Genomic DNA, 21,582 nt, shown 5'->3' with positions numbered 1-21,582 from the left:
TGTTGATACATTATTTGAATGTGTTAATAACATTAGACAATACGTTTTTGTTGTTTCATTAGAAGGCTATAACAAATTTAGTTGTCTAATTGCCTGATCCCTTGGTAGTGGTCCAATAGTAGAATTGGGTTCAATTCCAATTCAAATCAATCAATACAGAAAGTGTTTTGAATAAAAATTCTAAACTTGACAAACTTTTGAAATAATTTGCTTCTCCTCTTCCATTTATTGAGAAATCATTGAGAACAAACACCATTTTTAAAAAATTGGAATTTCAGTTTAAATTCCTGAATTGACTGCCCAATTCAAAATGACCCCAATACTGTCCAGAAGCTTATACAGACAGAACCATAACAATGCTTACCAAGACGGGGAAGAGTAAAATACTGTTATGGAAGGAACTGACTCGATTAAAAACCACAACGAGTCAAACCAAATGTAGCTTATTTATCATTATCCTTGTAAAATACATTTCCATAAAATGTGCCAAAACATAACATAAACCTCTGCCTACCTCTCAGGCGGGACAGAAAGACAATCATTTAAAAAGAGACACAAACACAAAATAGTCCAAAGGAAGAACTCATAGATAGCACACCATGTAGAAGGTTTCCATTACCTCCGTAGAGACCACAGGGAAGAATGAAATGTTGAAGAAGAAGAGAAAAAACATACAGTGGAAGGTGTGTAGAGATGCTCTCAGTGGAAGGTGAGGAGAAATGCTCTCAGTGGAAGGTGAGGAGAAATGCTCTCAGTGGAAGGTGAGGAGAAATGCTCTCAGTGGAAGGTGAGGAGAAATGCTCTCAGTGGAAGGTGAGGAGAAATGCTCTCAGTGGAAGGTGTGTAGAGATGCTCTCAGTGGAAGGTGAGGAGAAATGCTCTCAGTGGAAGGTGAGGAGAAATGCTCTCAGTGGAAGGTGTGTAGAGATGCTCTCAGTGGAAGGTGAGGAGAAATGCTCTCAGTGGAAGGTGAGGAGAAATGCTCTCAGTGGAAGGTGAGGAGAAATGCTCTCAGTGGAAGGTGTGTAGAGATGCTCTCAGTGGAAGGTGGAAGGAACCTGGGGACAGATCGGTTTCCTGTATAGAAGAAGAAGAATCCTGGATGGGGAGCAGTTAAGGGTTAAGTATCTTGTTCAAGAGTTCAACCAGGGATGGATATGAACCGTTCAGACCAGGCTAGTAGGATATGAAGCTAGCCCGCTAGTACCGTTCAGACCAGGCTAGTAGGATATGAAGCTAGCCCGCTAGTACCGTTCAGACCAGGCTAGTAGGATATGAAGCTAGCCCGATAGTACCATTCAGACCAGGCTAGTAGGATATAAAGCTAGCCCGCTAGTACCGTTCAGACCAGGCTAGTAGGATATGAAGCTAGCCCGCTAGTACTGTACAGACCAGGCTAGTAGGATATAAAGCTAGCCCGATAGTACCGTACAGACCAGGCTAGTAGGATATGAAGCTAGCCCGCTAGTGCTATTCAGACCAGGCTAGTAGGATATGAAGCTAGCCCGCTAGTACCGTACAGACCAGGCTAATAGGATATGAAGCTAGCCCGCTAGTACCGTACAGACCAGGCTAGTAGGATATGAAGCTAGCCCGCTAGTACTGTTCAGACCAGGCTAGTAGGATATGAAGCTAGCCCGCTAGTACGTACAGACCAGGCTAATAGGATATGAAGCTAGCCCGCTAGTACCGTACAGACCAGGCTAGTAGGATATGAAGCTAGCCCGCTAGTACTGTTCAGACCAGGCTAGTAGGATATGAAGCTAGCCCGCTAGTACTATTCAGACCAGGCTAGTAGGATATGAAGCTAGCCCGATAGTACCGTACAGACCATACTAGTAGGATATGAAGCTAGCCCGCTAGTACTATTCAGACCAGGCTAGTAGGATATGAAGCTAGCCCGCTAGTACTATTCAGACCAGGCTAGTAGGATATGAAGCTAGCCCGCTAGTACTATTCAGACCAGGCTAGTAGGATATGAAGCTAGCCCGCTAGTACTATTCAGACCAGGCTAGTAGGATATGAAGCTAGCCCGCTAGTACTATTCAGACCAGGCTAGTAGGATATGAAGCTAGCCCGCTAGTACTATTCAGACCAGGCTAGTAGGATATGAAGCTAGTCCGCTAGTACTATTCAGATCACACCAGGCCAGTCAAAGTTTGTTCTTAGAAATATTGTATGGCGCATACTTTGGACCCAAATGTTACCCAGGGCAACTAGCCAGTGCCCATCCCTGTGTATAGCTAACTCCTATGGTTGTTGCCATGCTACACAGCACAAACAGGTCTGGGACGGAAGAGCATTGGTAGGCCTACCACATAACACAGTCTAACCTACTAGCTACTAGCACCACCATCGCACACTGAAGTACTTCTCAGGTCAACGAATAAAAAAACAGAACTTTATTCCTCGAGGGGAAAATAAACAAGGTAGAAAAAAAGGAAGTTGTTGTTGTTGATGGCTTTACAGGCCCTGATCCTGATCGTGTCCTCTCTTTTTCAGTCTCTTTCTTTCATCATCCTTCGTTCACACACTCGTTTAGTCTGTGAAGCGCTGGCAGGCTTTCTTCCAGCGGCAGGCCGTGCACCACTGCTCCTTGTGCTCCACTCCGTACACCTTACGACACTTCTTAGCCTCCCCTCGCCCCTTCCTACAGGGATGATACATAAGAAACGTTTCAGACTCCCCTCGTCCCTTCCTACAGGGATGATACACAAGAAACCTTTCAATCTCCCCTTGTCCCTTCCCACAGGGATGAAACACAAGAAACGTTTCAGCCTCCACTCGTCCCTTCCCACAGGGATGAAACACAAGAAACGTTTCAGCCTCCCCTCGTCCCTTCCTACAGGGATGATACACAAGAAACCTTTCAGCCTCCCCTCGCCCCTTCCTACAGGGATGATACAGAAGAAACGTTTCAGCCTCCCCTCGTCCCTTCCCACAGGGATGAAACACAAGACACGTTTCAGCCTCCCCTCGTCCCTTCCTACAGGGATGATACACAAGAAACGTTTCAGCCTCCCCTCGTCCCTTCCTACAGGGATGATACACAAGAAACGTTTCAGCCTCCCCTCGTCCCTTCCTACAGGGATGATACACAAGAAACGTTTCAGCCTCCCCTCGTTCCTTCCTACAGGGATGATACATAAGAAACGTTTCAGGCTCCCCTCGTCCCTTTCCACAGGGATGAAACACAAGACACGTTTCAGGCTCCCCTCGTCCCTTCCCACAGGGATGAAACACAAGACACGTTTCAGCCTCCCCTCGTCCCTTCCTACAGGGATGATACATAAGAAACGTTTCAGGCTCCCCTCGTCCCTTCCCACAGGGATGAAACACAAGAAACGTTTCAGGCTCCCCTCGTCCCTTCCCACAGGGATGAAACACAAGACACGTTTCAGCCTCCCCTCGTCCCTTCCTACAGGGATGATACACAAGACACGTTTCAGCCTCCCCTCGCCCCTTCCTACAGGGATGAAACACAAGACACGTTTCAGCCTCCCCTCGTCCCTTCCTACAGGGATGATACACAAGAAACGTTTCAGCCTCCCCTCGCCCCTTCCTACAGGGATGAAACACAAGACACGTTTCAGCCTCCCCTCGTTCCTTCCTACAGGGATGATACACAAGAAACGTTTCAGCCTCCCCTCGTCCCTTCCTACAGGGATGATACAGAAGAAACGTTTCAGCCTCCCCTCGTCCCTTCCTACAGGGATGATACAGAAGAAACGTTTCAGCCTCCCCTCGTCCCTTCCTACAGGGAGGATACAGAAGAAACGTTTCAGCCTCCCCTCGTCCCTTCCTACAGGGATGATACACAAGAAACGTTTCAGCCTCCCCTCGTCCCTTCCCACAGGGAGGATACAGAAGAAACGTTTCAGCCTCCCCTCGTCCCTTCCTACAGGGAGGATACAGAAGACACGTTTCAGCCTCCCCTCGTCCCTTCCTACAGGGAGGATACAGAAGACACGTTTCAGCCTCCCCTCGTCCCTTCCTACAGGGAGGATACAGAAGACACGTTTCAGCCTCCCCTCGTCCCTTCCCACAGGGATGAAACACAAGACACGTTTCAGCCTCCCCTCGTCCCTTCCTACAGGGATGATACACAAGAAACGTTTCAGCCTCCCCTCGTTCCTTCCTACAGGGAGGATACATAAGAAACGTTTCAGCCTCCCCTCGTCCCTTCCTACAGGGATGAAACACAAGACACGTTTCAGCCTCCCCTCGTCCCTTCCTACAGGGATGATACACAAGAAACGTTTCAGCCTCCCCTCGTCCCTTCCCACAGGGAGGATACAGAAGAAACGTTTCAGCCTCCCCTCGTCCCTTCCTACAGGGAGGATACAGAAGACACGTTTCAGCCTCCCCTCGTCCCTTCCTACAGGGAGGATACAGAAGACACGTTTCAGCCTCCCCTCGTCCCTTCCTACAGGGAGGATACAGAAGACACGTTTCAGCCTCCCCTCGTCCCTTCCCACAGGGATGAAACACAAGACACGTTTCAGCCTCCCCTCGTCCCTTCCTACAGGGATGATACACAAGAAACGTTTCAGCCTCCCCTCGTTCCTTCCTACAGGGAGGATACATAAGAAACGTTTCAGCCTCCCCTCGTCCCTTCCTACAGGGATGAAACACAAGACACGTTTCAGCCTCCCCTCGTCCCTTCCTACAGGGAGGATACAGAAGAAACCAAGATGGGGACATGTGGCAGACTAATAGTATACATAATATAGAGAAAAGGTTGTGTTAGAGAGAACACGTTACACATTCTCCATCATGTTTCTTATCTAGCCATCTAATCATGCCCTCCCGTCACATTGGGAGAGGTGTGGAGTCTGTGCAGAGAAAAAGATAGAAGAGAAAGATAGAGGAGTTATCAGGAATGGAGAGGAGAGATAGTTGAGACATAATGGAGAGGAGAGATGTTGAGACATAGGGAGAAAGGGAGATAGTTGAGAGAATGGAGAGGAGAGACAGTTGAGACAGAGGGGAAAGAAGAGATAGTTGAGAGACGGGAAAGGAGAGATAGTTGAGACTAAATGGAGAGGAGAGATAGTTGAGACAGAGGGGAAAGAAGATAGTTGAGACATAATGGAGAGGAGAGATAGTTGAGACAGAGAGGAGAGGAGATATAGTTGAGACAGAGAGGAGAGGGGAAATAGTTGAGACAGAGAGGAGAGGATAGATAGTTGAGACAGAGGGGAGAGGAGAGATAGTTGAGACAGAGAGGAGAGGATAGATAGTTGAGACAGAGAGGAGAGGAGAGATAGTTGAGACAGAGGGGAGAGGAGAGATAGTTGAGACAGAGAGGAGAGGATAGATAGTTGAGACAGAGAGGAGAGGAGAGATAGTTGAGACAGAGAGGAGAGATAGTTGAGACAGAGAGGAGAGGAGAGATAGTTGAGACAGAGGAGAGAGGAGAGATAGTTGAGACAGAATGGAGAGATAGTTGAGACAGAATGGAGAGATAGTTGAGACAGAACGGAGAGGAGAGAAAGTTGAGTCAGAGGGGAAAGAAGATAGTTGGAACAGAATAGAGGAGAGGTAGTTGAGACAGAATGGAGAGGAGAGAATAGTTGAGACACAGGGGAGAGGAGAGATAGTTGAGACAGAGGGGAGAGGAGAGATAGTTGAGACAGAGAGGAGAGGATAGATAGTTGAGACAGAGAGGAGAGGAGAGATAGTTGAGACAGAATGGAGAGGATAGATAGTTGAGACAGAGAGGAGAGGATAGATAGTTGAGACAGAGGGGAGAGGAGAGATAGTTGAGACAGAGGGGAGAGGAGAGATAGTTGAGACAGAGAGGAGAGGATAGATAGTTGAGACAGAGAGGAGAGATAGTTGAGACAGAGAGGAGAGGAGGGATAGTTGAGACAGAGAGGAGAGGAGAGATAGTTAAGACAGAGGGGAGAGGAGCGATAGTTGAGACAGAGGGGAGAGGAGAGATAGTTGAGACAGAGGGGAGAGGAGAGATAGTTGAGACAGAGGGGAGAGGAGAGATAGTTGAGACAGAGAGGAGAGGATAGATAGTTCTAACCTGAAGGAGCAGTCATAGGTAGTTCTAACCTGAAGGAGCAGTCATAGGTAGTTCTAACCTGAAGGAGCAGTCATAGGTAGTTCTAACCTGAAGGAGCAGTCATAGGTATTTCTAACCTGAAGGAGCAGTCATAGGTAGTTCTAACCTGAAGGAGCAGTCATAGGTAGTTCTAACCTGAAGGAGCATTCATAGGTAGTTCTAACCTGAAGGAGCAGACATAGGTAGTTCTAACCTGAAGGAGCAGTCATAGGTAGTTCTAACCTGAAGGAGCAGTCATATGTAGTTCTAACCTGAAGGAGCAGTCATAGGTAGTTCTAACCTGAAGGAGCAGTCATATGTAGTTCTAACCTGAAGGAGCAGTCATAGGTAGTTCTAACCCGAAGGAGCAGTCATAGGTAGTTCTAACCCGAAGGAGCAGACATAGGTAGTTCTAACCTGAAGGAGCAGACATAGGTAGTTCTAACCTGAAGGAGCAGTCATAGGTAGTTCTAACCTGAAGGAGCAGCCATAGGTAGTTCTAACCTGAAGGAGCAGACATAGGTAGTTCTAACCTGAAGGAGCAGTCATAGGTAGTTCTACCCTGAAGGAGCAGTCATAGGTAGTTCTAACCTGAAGGAGCAGTCATAGGTAGTTCTAACCTGAAGGAGCAGTCATAGGTATTTCTAACCTGAAGGAGCAGTCATAGGTAGTTCTAACCTGAAGGAGCAGTCATAGGTATTTCTAACCTGAAGGAGCAGTCATAGGTAGTTCTAACCTGAAGGAGCAGTCATAGGTAGTTCTAACCTGAAGGAGCAGACATAGGTAGTTCTACCCTGAAGGAGCAGTCATAGGTAGTTCTAACCTGAAGGAGCAGTCATAGGTAGTTCTAACCTGAAGGAGCAGTCATAGGTATTTCTAACCTGAAGGAGCAGTCATAGGTAGTTCTAACCTGAAGGAGCAGTCATAGGTAGTTCTAACCTGAAGGAGCAGTCATAGGTAGTTCTAACCTGAAGGGGCAGTGAGAGCCTGACGGGGAGGCTGCTCTCAAGGTGGTTAGCCTGTTGGTGGCGCTGTTCTGTTGAAGCCACTGCTCTCCCACACTCACAGACCTGCAGCGACCCGTCACCACCTGTAGGGGGCAGGAGAGAAGGAGCAGAGGGGGAAGAGAAAAGCAAGGCATGTCTTAATAATAATAATAATAAATCATTAAATAGACACTAGTAATAAGCTCACATCCGCCTGTTATCCTACTGATGCTCTGACGTTAACCAGGACATAGATGTTAGCCAGATATCACAAGATATTCTCGTTCTGGAGAGACCTGGGAAGGAACGGCTGAGGTTGAGCCTAACCAGGAAGAGGAGAGGAGAGCAGACGTACCTGGGTGTTGTGATGGCTGTGTTGGTTAGAGACGGTGAGAGGGGGAGGGGTCCAACAACAGGGGGCGGGGCTGCAGGAGGACATGGTCACCTGGAGGGGAGTGCAGGCCTGGAGGACAGGAAGACAACAACAGACCAGACATCTCTCAAACTCCCATACATTTATTTGACTGCAATTCTAGTCAAACTATTTTCTAAACACAACGCATAAAACAATTCAACAACGCAACATCACTGCCTTGCCATACAAGACGAGCTGGTTGAAATGCGAAACAGAGAAACCAGCCTAAAACCATAAAAATGAATAAACAATCATGAACTGCAAAGGATCTCAACATCCAGAGCATCGACCCTCTGCAGGCCATGGCAGACCCAGTACGCCATAGAAAGCAGTGGCAATTGTTACTGAGTGGAATATATATGAAATGAAAAAGAGACCAGGGCCACCTACCTACCTGATAGAGATGGTCTGTCTGTATCTGCCAGGAGGAGCTAGGGGCAGACTGGCTGAGAGGTCTGTGCTGGTATGGGGCTGACTCTGGACCTGAGCTGGGCCTGGAGCTCCCTGACCCCGAGGAGGTGATCTGGAGTCCGGAATCTGGATCAGGGCTTAGAGGGGAGCCACAGGATGCCCAGGGGACGTGAGGGGAAGAAGCCGGGAGGGGGGCTGGGGGAAGAGGGGAGACGGGAGAGGGGTCTGGAGAGGGTTCTGGGGGAAGAGGGGAAACGAGAGAGGGGTCTGCTGGAGCTTCGCAGGAAATCTTTGTGTAGTAGAAGTCCTCCTCTCTTGGGGACTGCTCCGATCCACTGCTGTAGGTGTGTGCCGGGGTGTGGTGTGTGTGTGCCGGAGTGGGGTGTGTGTGTGTGCCGGGGTGTGGTGTGTGTGTGTGCCGGGGTGGGGTGTGTGTGTGTGCCGGGGTGTGGTGTGTGTGTGTGTGCCGGGGTGGGGTGTGTGTATGTGCCGGGGTATGGTTTGTGCGTGTTAATTTGGAAGGGAGAGACAAAGAGAGGGAGACAGAGTAAGTTAACAATATAATTGGGCTACATGGTTTCTCTAAACCAGATGGCTGAGAGGGAAACTCACCCCAGGTGCATCACACGGACATGTCTCTTCATACCAACTGAAGACGTGAGCACCTTGCCACAGCTGGGCCACAGACACCTGTACGTTCCTCTGAAAGAACTCTGTGATCAGAGAGAGAGAGAGGTAAAGAGAAAGAGAGACAGAGAGAAAGAGAGAAGAACAAAACAAACCTCATCAGCTACCTCACCGATTCTTCAACTGCCTTATTCTCTCTCTATCTTCATGGTGACAGCCTCCTCCCGCCTCACCTTTGACCTTGCGGCTGTATGTAGCTCACCCCCCAGCTCCATATGCAGTCCTTCATCTGGGCGGCTGTCCATCTCGGCGACAGAAGGGGACGGAGCGGGACTAACGTTGCCGTGGTCCCAGCTCCAGTAGCCACTGCTGCCGCTGTCCGAAAGCTCCCCGCCCCCACACTCCATGTCTCCGCCCCCACACTCCATGTCTCCGCCCCCACACTCCATGTCTCCGCCCCTACACTCCATGTCTCCGCCCCATGATGATGAACCTAGAGAGACACAGCATGGTGGTCAGTATAGTCACTATATAACCATGTTAGAGAGACAGCATGGTGGTCAGTATAGTCACTATATAACCATGTTAGAGAGACAGCATGGTGGTCAGTATAGTCACTATTTAACCATGTTAGAGAGACAACATGGTGGTCAGTATAGTCACTAGTCACTATATAACCATGTTAGAGAGACAACATTGTGGTCAGTATAGTCACTATATAACCATGTTAGAGAGACAGCATGGTGGTCAGTATAGTCACTATATAACCATGTTAGAGAGACAGCATGGTGGTCAGTATAGTCACTATATAACCATGTTAGAGAGACAGCATGGTGGTCAGTATAGTCACTATATAACCATGTTAGAGAGACAGCATGGTGGTCAGTATAGTCACTATATAACCATGTTAGAGAGACAGCATGGTGGTCAGTATAGTCACTAGTCACTATATAACCATGTTAGAGAGACAGCATGGTGGTCAGTATAGTTACTAGTCACTATATAACCATGTTAGAGAGACAACATGGTGGTCAGTATAGTCACTATATAACCATGTTAGAGAGACAGCATGGTGGTCAGTATAGTCACTATATAACCATGTTAGAGAGACGGCATGGTGGTCAGTATAGTTACTATATAACCATGTTAGAGAAACAGCATGGCGGTTAGTATAGTCACTATATAACCATGTTAGAGAGACAACATGGTGGTCAGTATAGTCACTATATAACCATGTTAGAGAGACAGCATGGTGGTCAGTATAGTCACTAGTCACTATATAACCATGTTAGAGAGACAACATTGTGGTCAGTATAGTCACTATATAACCATGCTAGAGAGACAACATGGTGGTCAGTATAGTCACTATATAACCATGTTAGAGAGACAGCATGGTGGTCAGTATAGTCACTATATAACCATGTTAGAGAGACAGCATGGTGGTCAGTATAGTCACTATATAACCATGTTAGAGAGACAGCATGGTGGTCAGTATAGTCACTATATAACCATGTTAGAGAGACAGCATGGTGGTCAGTATAGTCACTATATAACCATGTTAGAGAGACAGCATGGTGGTCAGTATAGTTACTATATAACCATGTTAGAGAGACAGCATGGTGGTCAGTATAGTCACTATATAACCATGTTAGAGAGACAGCATGGTGGTCAGTATAGTCACTAGTCACTATATAACCATGTTAGAGAGACAACATTGTGGTCAGTATAGTCACTATATAACCATGTTAGAGAGACAGCATGGTGGTCAGTATAGTCACTATATAACCATGTTAGAGAGACAGCATGGTGGTCAGTATAGTCACTACATAACCATGTTAGAGAGACAGCATGGTGGTCAGTATAGTCACTATATAACCATGTTAGAGAGACAGCATGGTGGTCAGTATAGTCACTATATAACCATGTTAGAGAGACAGCATGGTGGTCAGTATAGTCACTAGTCACTATATAACCATGTTAGAGAGACAACATTGTGGTCAGTATAGTCACTATATAACCATATTAGAGAGACAGCATGGTGGTCAGTATAGTCACTATATAACCATGTTAGAGAGACAGCATGGTGGTCAGTATAGTCACTATATAACCATGTTAGAGAGACAGCATGGTGGTCAGTATAGTCACTATTTAACCATGTTAGAGAGACAGCATGGTGGTCAGTATAGTCACTATATAACCATGTTAGAGAGACAGCATGGTGGTCAGTATAGTCACTACATAACCATGTTAGAGAGACAGCATGGTGGTCAGTATAGTTACTATATAACCATGTTAGAGAGACAGCATGGTGGTCAGTATAGTTACTATATAACCATGTTAGAGAGACAGCATGGTGGTCAGTATAGTCACTATTTAACCATGTTAGAGAGACAGCATGGTGGTCAGTATAGTCACTATATAACCATGTTAGAGAGACAGCATGGTGGTCAGTATAGTCACTACATAACCATGTTAGAGAGACAGCATGGTGGTCAGTATAGTTACTATATAACCATGTTAGAGAGACAGCATGGTGGTCAGTATAGTTACAATGTAACCATGTTAGAGAGGGGGGGGGGGGGGGCTTCTGTTGGTGGTTACTATTTAACCATGTTAGAGAGGAGGGGGGGGCTTCTGTTGGTAACCATGTTAGAGAGAGGGAGGGGGGGGGGGGCTTCTGTTGGTGGTTACTATGTAACCATGTTAGAGAGAGGGGGGGGGGGGGCTTCTGTTGGTGGTTACTATTTAACCATGTTAGAGAGAGGGGGGGGGGGGGGCTTCTGTTGGTAACCATGTTAGAGAGGGGGGGGGCTTCTGTTGGTGTTCACTATGTAACCATGTTAGAGAGAGGGGGGGGGTCGCTTCTGTTGGTGTAACCATGTTAGAGAGAGGGGGGGGGGGGTTCTGTTGGGGGTCACTATGTAACCATGTTAGAGAGAAGGGGGGGGGGGGCTTCTGTTGGTGGTCACTATGTAACCATGTTAGAGAGAGGGGGGGGGTCGCTTCTGTTGGTGTAACCATGTTAGAGAGAGGGGGGGCTTCTGTGGTAACCATGTTAGAGAGAGGGGGGGCTTCTGTTGGTGGTTAACTTCTCCTCAGGAACCCTCAGCTTTTCCATGTATTTTAAATATTCCAGAGCTAGCACACCTGATTTAAATTGTCAACTGTCAAGCCCTTGATTAGGTGAATCAGGTGAGCTGGTTCAGGGCTACAACCACTGTCTTAAAAGGTTCCAATTCCAGGGCAGGTTGGGCACCTCAAAGAGTCAATGTGTAATTGGAACCCTGGGTTGCAATTGGTTCTCTGTGTGTTTGCCTCACTGTGTCACGCCCTGACCTTAGAGAGACGTTTTATTTCTCTATTTGGTTAGGTCAGGGTGTGATTTGGGGTGGGCATTCTATGTTGTTTGTTTCTATGTTTTGGCCCGGGTGTGGTTCTCAATCAGGGACAGTTGTCTATCGTTGTCTCTGATTGGGAATCATACTTAGGCAGCCTTTTGTTCCTTTTGGTAGTTGTGGGTAGTTGTCTTCGTTTGTGCGTACAGCCTTACTGAGCTTCACGTTCGTTTTGTTGGCGACATTTGCATAATAAAGGACAAATGTACGCTCACCACGCTGCACCTTGGTCCATTCCATACGACGATCGTGACACACTGACTTACCTGGTACTGGGTCAGTGAGTGAGTGAGTGAGTGAGTGAGTGAGTGAGTGAGTGAGTGAGAGAGAGACAGAGGAAAAAAACGGAAGAGCAAGATGGTTCTGATTTATTGACTAACCTACCTGGTAGAGAGTCATTCTGACTCTGAGGAGAACTCTGGACCACAGGGCTGCAGGACAGACTGGTCAGAACCATGGCTGCCATGATCTCATCCATCTCCACCGACCCTGGGCTCCAGAAACTGAGGAGGAGGGGGGGGGCATTAATTACAAGATGGATTTAGTCTTGGGGCAACGATCACAATCTTCACCTACAACTTAAAGAAGAGGAGCAGATTAAGAATGGAGACTCCATTGAGGAGTACCAAGATAACAGTTGATGTTGTAAGGTGGTGTGAAAAGATGAAGAACAGCTTTAGGCTGAAGGATGCCCACAGCGAGAGAGCCTACCTGTAAGGGGCAGACACAGGGCAGGAGGGTATTGTGGGAGTTGTAGTCTGCTGGGGAGCCGAGGGGTGGGTCCAGACCCTCTCAGTCCTCCCCTGGGGCACGAAGACTGGGCCCTGATGGTTTCTATCCATGATTTTCCTATGACCGTTCCTCTCTGTCATGTTAGGGGCTTCCTGCCCACAGCACTGCATGTACACCTGCAGACAGACACAGGGACAGAGGTGCAACACTGATAAGATATGGGCGAGACGCAGAGATGGAGGCACAGTTGAGACAATGACACCTGTACAGTAAAACTGTGACAATACTTTTAGATACCCACAAAATATTGAAATTGAATGATGGATTCCTTCTTCCTATCTCTGCTTGTATGGGTCCACTTACCAGTGTCTCCTGTGTCTCTGCCCCAGGCTGCCTGGTGTCTGTGGGTCTTACTGCTGTAGAGGGACATGACTGTGGTCCTGAAGAAGAGATCCTGTCCTCTGGTCTCTTGGTTGCCATGGTGCTGCTGCTGGTAGAGGCTGGAGGAGCTCAGAATAAAAAATAAATAAAATCTAAGATACATCATGAAGTTCTATTAGAATAAAAGTTATGCTATTCTAGAACCATAGAATAAAAGTTATGCTATTCTAGAACCATAGAATAAAAGTTATGCTATTCTAGAACCATAGAATAAAAGTTATGCTATTCTAGAACCATAGAATAAAAGTTATGCTATTCTAGAACCATAGAATAAAAGTTATGCTATTCTAGAACCATATAATAAAAGTTATGCTATTCTAGAACCTTAGAATAAAGGTTATGCTATTCTAGAACCATAAAATAAAAGCCATCTCTTCATTGGAAGGAAAGCAGCAAATCATGTTTTTTTTTGTGTGCATATAAATATTATGTAATGTTTTGGAATGTAAATCACAGCACAAAATGTTTTACTTCAATCATTACTGGTAATTACATGTTTATCACATACACCTGCATGTGTAATTACAGTTTCCATCTAACAAAGGAGTGATGTTGCGAAAATTCCTAAAAGTCAACCACACAACCAATGACATCATCCTGTACCGAGAGTGTTTTATTTTTTTAAGATCACACACCCCTCTCTGTCTGACTGACCGAGAGGTAGCAAGTGTGCAGTGTGTGTGGACTCCTGAGTGGCTTTTAGTGGAGCACAATATCCCATTTCTGTTTAACCTAACGTTTATAATTTTAAAACATAGACTTGTTTTAAACTGCATTATTTGGGGACTGTGCCGATAGGCTAGTAAAGACCCTGGAGGTATAGTCATCTAGTCCAATAGGCGCTCACATCCACTAGTAAACAGCCCTACTGTGGAGGAGACGGGCGCTCATTGGCTGAGAGCTTCTTTCCAGGCTACACACCCCTTTCTGACAACGTGTTCGGACACGAGTTTCGGCCGGAGCGTTGGAGATGGTGATGGGAATGTAGTCATATCCGCTTAATGTTTAATACAAAGTAGAATAATTTCCCTGAGAATATTGCCATTTTCGTATTAGTCCGAAGTCATGTGTTGTAATAGTGAAAAGAAAATAGAGAAATCTCAAAACAACACCGATAAACTCAATGAAAACATCTATCCTACCCGGCAACCCAGAACGATTAGGAAATCCCCCTCATTACAAACATGCCCAAACATGTATTTAAAAAAAGCAGACCCATCACTAACGTTATTAATATTTTCTAAACATTACTACTATCCTATTTAATAATAAAACATGATGATATTTACCGTTAGAGCGATCGAGAATCTTGTGTCCAGTTTGGAGAGTGAATGAAAGTAGGCGTCTCCACCGGGTCTGCCTTGAAGACTACCAGTGAAAGGGTGGCTGGATGGGGAACGGATTGCAGGATGCGCTCTGTGCGGATGTGGCTACGTGCGCGCGTATGGTGGAGCAGTGCGGAGAGCGACAGCTGGCCACAGCGCGAGATATCAGACTGCACAAGGGCAGATCTGGGTGATAGGTTACGAGATAAAAATTATACCCTCGGCGCACAGACACAGACAGACGGAGGGAGAACTGCGCCAGAGAAAATAGGCTACATGAAACACAATGACCAGAGATTTTTACTTCTTCAGATTTTTTTTGATGCGTGTTTTCAATGTGCAGATAGTTTTGTTCAAATATAAATGTTCATAATGGGTTTCCCCCTCTCATTCTCGCAATTCGGAAAATAAACAAACACAAACAAAACATATGAGCTGAAAACACATTGAATGACTAAAATCTAAACATTTGTCATAACCTCAGAATTGTCATAGTCTTTTTTTACAACAGACCAGTAGACAATGTAAATGCATCTCTCATCAGTATAGGCCTGAACCACTCTATTTTGCACCTTAAAATATGTTGTATATGTTTAATGTGATATTAGCCTATTGGGGGGGGGGGGGGGGGGGTCCTGGAGGGGAGGGGGCAACCTCCCCCACACATATATCCAAGAAGAAAGTTGAATCTCATCTACTGCATTACTATACAATTTAAAAACTCTAAAATGCAATTTGGAGATCAGCAAAAACAAGCAAAATTTACACCAGCCATTAAAACGTTGGTTGCTGTAGCTTCATTCACCTCAGTCGATCTTATGCCATGTTACTGTGATATCTGAGTGAGAGGAACTAACACAATGAGTGGGTGCCCTGGTTGGTAATTAGGCCATGAACACTACACCCTGGCACGTCTACACTGATTCACCCTGGCTAGACTAACGAGACTCATTTACCAATCCATTTTTTTTTTTTTAACTGACATGGTCTAATTGAATGACTGTCAGTAGCTAGTGTTCCATCCAATTGGTGACAGATTTTCATGTAAATATGCTGCACTGAACAAAAAAATATAAAACACAACATGTAAAGTGTTGGTCCCATGTTTCATGAGCTGAAATAAGAGATACCAGAAATGTTCCTTAGGCACAAAAAGCTTATTTCTCTCAAATTTGTTTACATCCTTGTTAGTGAGCATTTCACTTTTGTCAAGATAATCCATCCACTTGACAGGTGTGGCATATTAAGAAGCTGATTAAACAGCATGATCATTATACAGGTGCGCCTTATGCTGGGGACAATAAAAGGCCACTATAAAATGTGCACTTTTGTCACACAATACAATGCCACAGATGTCTCAAGTTGAGGGAAAATGCAATCTGCATGCTGACCGCAGGAATGTCCACCAGAGCTGTTTACAGATAATTTTATGTTAATTTCTCTACCATAAGCCGCCTCCAAAGTCATTTTAGAGAATTTGGCAGTACGTCCAACTGGCCTCACAACCGCAGACCACGTGTAACCATGACAGCCCAGGACTTCCACGTGTCTTCACCTGCGTGATCGTCTGAGGGTGGAGGGCATGGTGCTATGGAATATTTCTGTCCCTTTTGTGTGGAAAAACTTTTATGATTGGCTGGGCCTGGCTCCCCAGTGTATAGACCTAATGAATTTATTTCAATTTATTTCAATTGACTGATTGCCTTATGCAGTGGGGCAAAAAAGTATTTAGTCAGCCACCAATTGTGCAAGTTGTCCCACTTAAAAAGATGAGAGAGGCCTGTAATTTTCATCATAGGTACACTTCAACTATGACAGACAAAATGAGAAAAAAAAATCCAGAAATTCACATTGTAGGATTTTTAATGAATTTATTTGCAAATTATGGTGGAAAATAAGTATTTGGTCATCTACAAACAAGCAAGATTTCTGACTCTCACAGACCTGTAACTTCTTCTTTAAGAGGCTCCTATGTCCTCCACTCGTTACCTGTATTAATGGCACCTGTTTGAACTTGTTATCAGTATAAAAGACACCTGTCCACAACCTCAAACAGTCACACTCCAAACTCCACTACGGCCAAGACCAAAGAGCTGACAAAGGACACCAGAAACAGAATTGTAGACCTGCTCCAGGCTGGGAAGACTGAATCTGCAATAGGTAAGCAGCTTGGTTTGAAGAAATCAACTGTGGGAGCAATTATTAGGAAATGGAAGACATACAAGACCACTGATAATCTCCCTCGATCTGGGGCCCCACACAAGATCTCACCCCGTGGGGTCAGGTGAGCAAAAATCCCAGAACCACACGAGGGGACCTAGTGAATGACCTGCAGAGAGCTGGGACCAAAGTAACAAAGCCTACCATCAGTAACACGCTACGCCGCCAGGGACTCAAATCCTGCAGTGCCAGACGTGTCCCCTTGCTTTAACTGTATATGAACTGTAACTCAGCAAAATCTTAGAAATTATTGCATGTTGCCTTTATATTTTTGTTCAGGAAAAAATATGCATAAAACAATATGTGCATTTTCCCACCAGATTTTCCTCAAATTGTCCTGTTGCAGATAAAGGCTGTGAGTGATGATGGAGTACTCATAAAAACACAGTTTACTGTTCAATTCCCACATACCGAACAAAAAATCCAAGTTAAACGTGTTTCCATCGCATTTTCAACTCTACTGATGATATTCTCGCTAAAAAAAAATTGCACTATATAGCGAGTGTGTCCACTCTGGTATGGACACGTGTGCCCACTCTGGTATGGACATGTGTGCCCACTCTGGTATGGACACGTGTGCCCACTCTGGTATGGACACGTGTGCCCACTCTGGTATGGACACGTGTGCCCACTCTGGTATGGACACGTGTGCCCACTCTGGTATGGACACGTGTGCCCACTCTGGTATGGACACGTGTGCCCACTCTGGTATGGACACGTGTGCCCACTCTGGTATGGACACTTGCGCTCTAGCCAACAGCTAGCAGATATGGTGCGGGTAGCTTATAGCCTACATGACTAAATTATTATTTGTCAAACCGTAGCAAAGCATCAATCATCATATCACCAGAATAAAACCCACAATATTTATTTGAAAAGGAACATCTCAATTATCGCCTTGCAATTTGTAGAATAATAATTCCATTTAGCAGACACTTTTATTCAAAGCAGTTTACAGTCCCTTATGGGTGGCCCCCGGGAATTAAACACACTATCCTGGCATTGCTGGTGCCTTGCTCTACCAACTACGCCATACAGGACCATTCACCACCCTGGGAAGTTCATCATCTTGTATTTAATCTGTATCCTAATAACCTGGTTTCCCGATTAGTCGTAGTGGGAGGACCACACATGTCATCGGATGACTCCAAGTTTAGTTCAATATGATGGTTATTATAATCAACATTTACGCATTAAAAAACTTTTCCCCTACCGACATTTGTCACACAATTCATTTTACAACACAAAAAGATCTCACCTTTTATTATGTCGACATTTGGAAAGTTTAACGAAAAATGTGTGGTTTCCATCAGGCTTGTTGTGACATTTTTGTACTTTACTCACATAAAAATGTTGGATGGAAACCTGGTTAGTGAGTGACATATAACAAGAGGAAAACTGATGATGCACAACGAAATTTCAAATTGTACTTTGGTGTGTATTCTACAATTCTAACTCTCAAAAGTACATTTTAGACCCTGACTGAGTTCCTAGAAAATGTAATTGAGGTCTGGACTTCTGTGTCCTCATATGTATCTACAGCCCTGCATATTTGTGAGTGGATTACAGCCCAAACCCTGTCTGTGTTTTTGGAATGAATGTGTAGTTACTTCAGCAGACCAGACAGACAGACGCTGCACAGACAGGGATTTTAGTCTGAGCTACAGCACTACTCAGTCCCTGAGTTACAGACAGAGGACCCAATCCCACTGCCAATCTCAAACCCAATCTAGACGGAATCCTGTCTATTAATTAAATCATGTGACCATGTCAGATTTATAACAACCCAGATGAAAGCTTGTTGGTGCTATGTTCTGAGCTGCTTCTTGTTTGCTTTAGATAGAATATCAAATGAAATGTATTTATAAAGCCCTATTTACATCAGCAGATGTTACAAAGTGTTTATACCGAAACCCAAACAGCAAGCAAACACAGTGGCTAGGAAAAACTAACTAGAAAGGCAGGAACCTAGGAAGAAGCCTAGAGAGGAACCAGGCTCTGAGGGGTGACCAGTCCTCTTCTGGCTGTACTGGGTAGAGAGGAACCAGGCTCTGAGGGGTGACCAGTCCTCTTCTGGCTGTGCCGGGTGGAGATTATAAGAGTACATGGCCATTAAAAGGATTTTCAATTTTTGCCAAAAATGACATACCCAAATCTAACTGCCTGGAGCTTAAGCCCCGAAGCAAGGATATGCATATTCTTGGTATCATTTGAAAGGAAACACTTTGTAATTTGTGGAAATGTGAAAGGAATGTAGGAGAATATAACACAATAGATCTGGTGATAGATAATACAAAGAAACGTATTTCTTATTTTGTATTTTTTTTGTACCATTATCTTTGAAAATGCAAGAGAAAGGCCATAATGTATTATTCCAGCCTAGGTAGAGTTTAGATTTTGGCCACTAGATGGCAGCAGTGTATGTGCAAAGTTTTAGACTGATCCAATTATCCATTACATTTCTGTTCAAAATGTTGTACCAAGACTGCTCAAATGTGCCTAATTTGTTTATTATTAACTTTTCATGTTCAAAATTGTGCACTCTCCTCAAACAATAGCATGGTATTATTTCACTGTAATAGCGACTAACTTGGACAGTGCAGTTAGATTAACAAGAATTTAAGTGTTTTGCCAATATCAGATATGTCTATGTCCTGGGAAATTTTCTTGTTACTTACAACCTCATGCTAATCGCATTAGCCTATGTTAGCTCAACCGTCCCGTGGAAGGGACACTGATCCTGAAGAAGTTTTAAGCCCGGATTGTTCTTCAGATGTTCAAACATTCATAGATGATCAGTAGGGTCAAGTAATAATCACAGTGGTTATAGAGGGTGCAACATGTCAGCACCTCAGGAGTTCATGTCAGTTGGCTTTTCATAGCTGAGCAGTCAGAGGTTGAAAGAGAGGAAGATCGGAGAGGAAGATCACGTCAGTGACTCAACCCACTCAAGTCGAGTATAGCGAAATAAGCCTGGCACGATGTGACGCACCCCTCCTAGGGACGGCATGGAAGAGCACTGGTAAGCCATTGACGAGGGACAATAAGGAGGCCTGTGTCTTGTGTGATCATAGGGCATGTTTAGGTATGTAAGGCAGGACCAAATCGGAGAGATAGGTAGGAGCAAGCCCATGTAATGCTTTGTAGGTTAGCAGTAAAACATTGAAATCAGTCATAACCGTAACAGGAAGCCAGTGTAGAGAGGCTAGCACTGGAGTAATATTATCGAAGATTCTAGAAGCTGTATTTACCATTAACTGAAGTCTATTAGCCGGAGAGTAGAGCATTGCAGTCTTCAAATCTAAAAAGGACAAAAGCATGGTTTAGCTTTTCTGCATAATTTTTGGAAAAAAGTTTCTGATTTTTTCGCAATGTTACGAAGATGAAAAAAAAAAAGCTGTCCTTTAAATATTTTTGATATGTTTGTTTAGAGTAACGCCGAGGTCCTTCACAGTTTTATTTGACTGTACAACCATCAAGATTAATTGTCAGATCAAACAGCAGATCTCTTTGTTTCTTGGGACCTAGAACTAGCATCTCTGTTTTGTCCGAGTTTAAAAGTAAAACATTTGCTGCTATCCACTTCCTAATGTCTGAAACACAGGCTTCCAAGGTATGCAATTTTGAAATGTACAGTTGTGTGTCATCTGCATAGCGAGTGAAAGTTGTGCTTCCGAATGACATGTATAGTGAAAGCCAAGGCCTTGGGTGACAGCAACGTCCCCCGATAAAAACCTGTAACGCAAGGCCTTGCGTGACAGCAACGTCCCCTGATAAAAACCTGTAAGGCAAGGCCTTCCGTGACAGCAACGTCCCCTGATAAAAACCTGTAAGGCAATGCCTTGCGTGACAGCAACGTCCCCTGGAAAGTAATCTTACAGTGGAGGAACACAACCACCGAAATGTTTATTTATTTATCCTTTATTTAACCTGGCAAGTCAGTTAAGAACAAATTCTTATTTTACAATGACGGCATAATTGAGACATGAGCCAACTGAGGGTGACATGGAACCCAAACCGGCTGCGCACGTGCGCCATCGTGCATGAATTTATTTTGTCCCCCCTGACCAAACGCGATCACGACACGCAGGTTAAAATATCAAAACAAACTCTGAACCAATTATATTAATTTGAGGACAGGTCGAAAAGCATTAAACATTTATGGCAATTTAGCTAGTTAGCTTGCACTTGCTAGCTAATTTGTCCTGGGATATAAACATTGAGTTGTTATTTTACCTGAAATGCACAAGGTCCTCTACTCCGCCAATTAATCCACACATAAAACAATCAACCGAATCATTTCTAGTCATCTCTCTTCCTTCCAGGCATTTTCTTCTCTTGACTTTATATTGCGATTGGCAACTTTCATAAATTAGGTGCTTCTATGACCAGACAACTCGAGACCTACCAGAGCTGGAGGTGGGCGACACATTTTCAAAAAAAATCGACTAGCGACAAATCTAGCGACTTTTTCTGGTGTTATTGGAGACTTTTGGAGACTGACGTGAAAACACTTATCGTTCTTACTCTTCTCAACAGCGGGCAGCGGGTGCTGCCTTGGCCCCCAGCCCCGTCCCAAAGCAGTCCTCGTGCACAGTCCCTCCCAGCTCTGCAGTCAGAGCAGGAGATGTTCACCCCTCCACATCCAGACTGCAAATGAATCGCGCGGGAAGCCACCGCAGGATGATTGTACTTTTTTGATTGTGTCATACCTGTGTTGGTGGACTTGCCAATTATAGTACGCTTTCTCAGACATCTCTGCTCTCCTGCGCCTGACTCCTTCACCTACCTCCTAAACGCAACATTATCACAGAATCCACATTTGATGGAGTCAGCAGGAGCGGATGTGCTCCTCCATAGATACTGGGAGCATGTCCGCTCCTGCTGACTCTATCAAATGTGGTGCGAGATTCTGTCATAATGTTGCGCTCAACACCAAGCGGTAGTGTTACACCGGCCTTGGACCGTGATGGAT

The 21,582-nt window shown here is 45.1% G+C and overlaps 1 protein-coding gene across 6 annotated transcripts; it reads right to left on the bottom strand.

The window, feature by feature from the left end:
- Positions 1–195: 195 nt before the first annotated feature.
- Positions 196–14,531, bottom strand: LOC139407414 (zinc finger protein 395b). 6 transcript variants are annotated; one of them, XM_071151181.1, is made up of 11 exons: positions 14,352–14,516; positions 12,985–13,130; positions 12,601–12,797; positions 12,274–12,392; positions 8,976–8,987; positions 8,728–8,933; positions 8,480–8,580; positions 7,851–8,205; positions 7,397–7,504; positions 7,024–7,145; positions 196–2,650 (listed from the first exon to the last, which is right to left on the bottom strand). In XM_071151181.1, exons 2-11 carry the CDS (start codon positions 13,099–13,101, stop codon positions 2,539–2,541), a joined length of 1,449 nt encoding a protein of 482 aa, XP_071007282.1. In that variant the 5' UTR covers positions 13,102–13,130; positions 14,352–14,516; the 3' UTR covers positions 196–2,538. The 6 variants fall into 6 exon arrangements, with proteins under 6 accessions (XP_071007282.1, XP_071007277.1, XP_071007278.1 ...); XM_071151176.1 differs by having other exon boundaries at positions 8,728–8,987; positions 14,352–14,531; XM_071151177.1 differs by having other exon boundaries at positions 8,728–8,987; positions 12,985–13,121; positions 14,352–14,530.
- Between the last annotated feature and the right edge of the window lie 7,051 nt (positions 14,532–21,582).

The sequence above is a fragment of the Oncorhynchus clarkii genome, chromosome 4 (genome assembly GCF_045791955.1).
Source record: "Oncorhynchus clarkii lewisi isolate Uvic-CL-2024 chromosome 4, UVic_Ocla_1.0, whole genome shotgun sequence".
Lineage (NCBI taxonomy): Eukaryota > Metazoa > Chordata > Actinopteri > Salmoniformes > Salmonidae > Oncorhynchus > Oncorhynchus clarkii.
The sequence above is the reverse complement of the archived record's forward strand: the minus strand, read 5'-3'. Positions and strand labels throughout refer to the sequence as shown.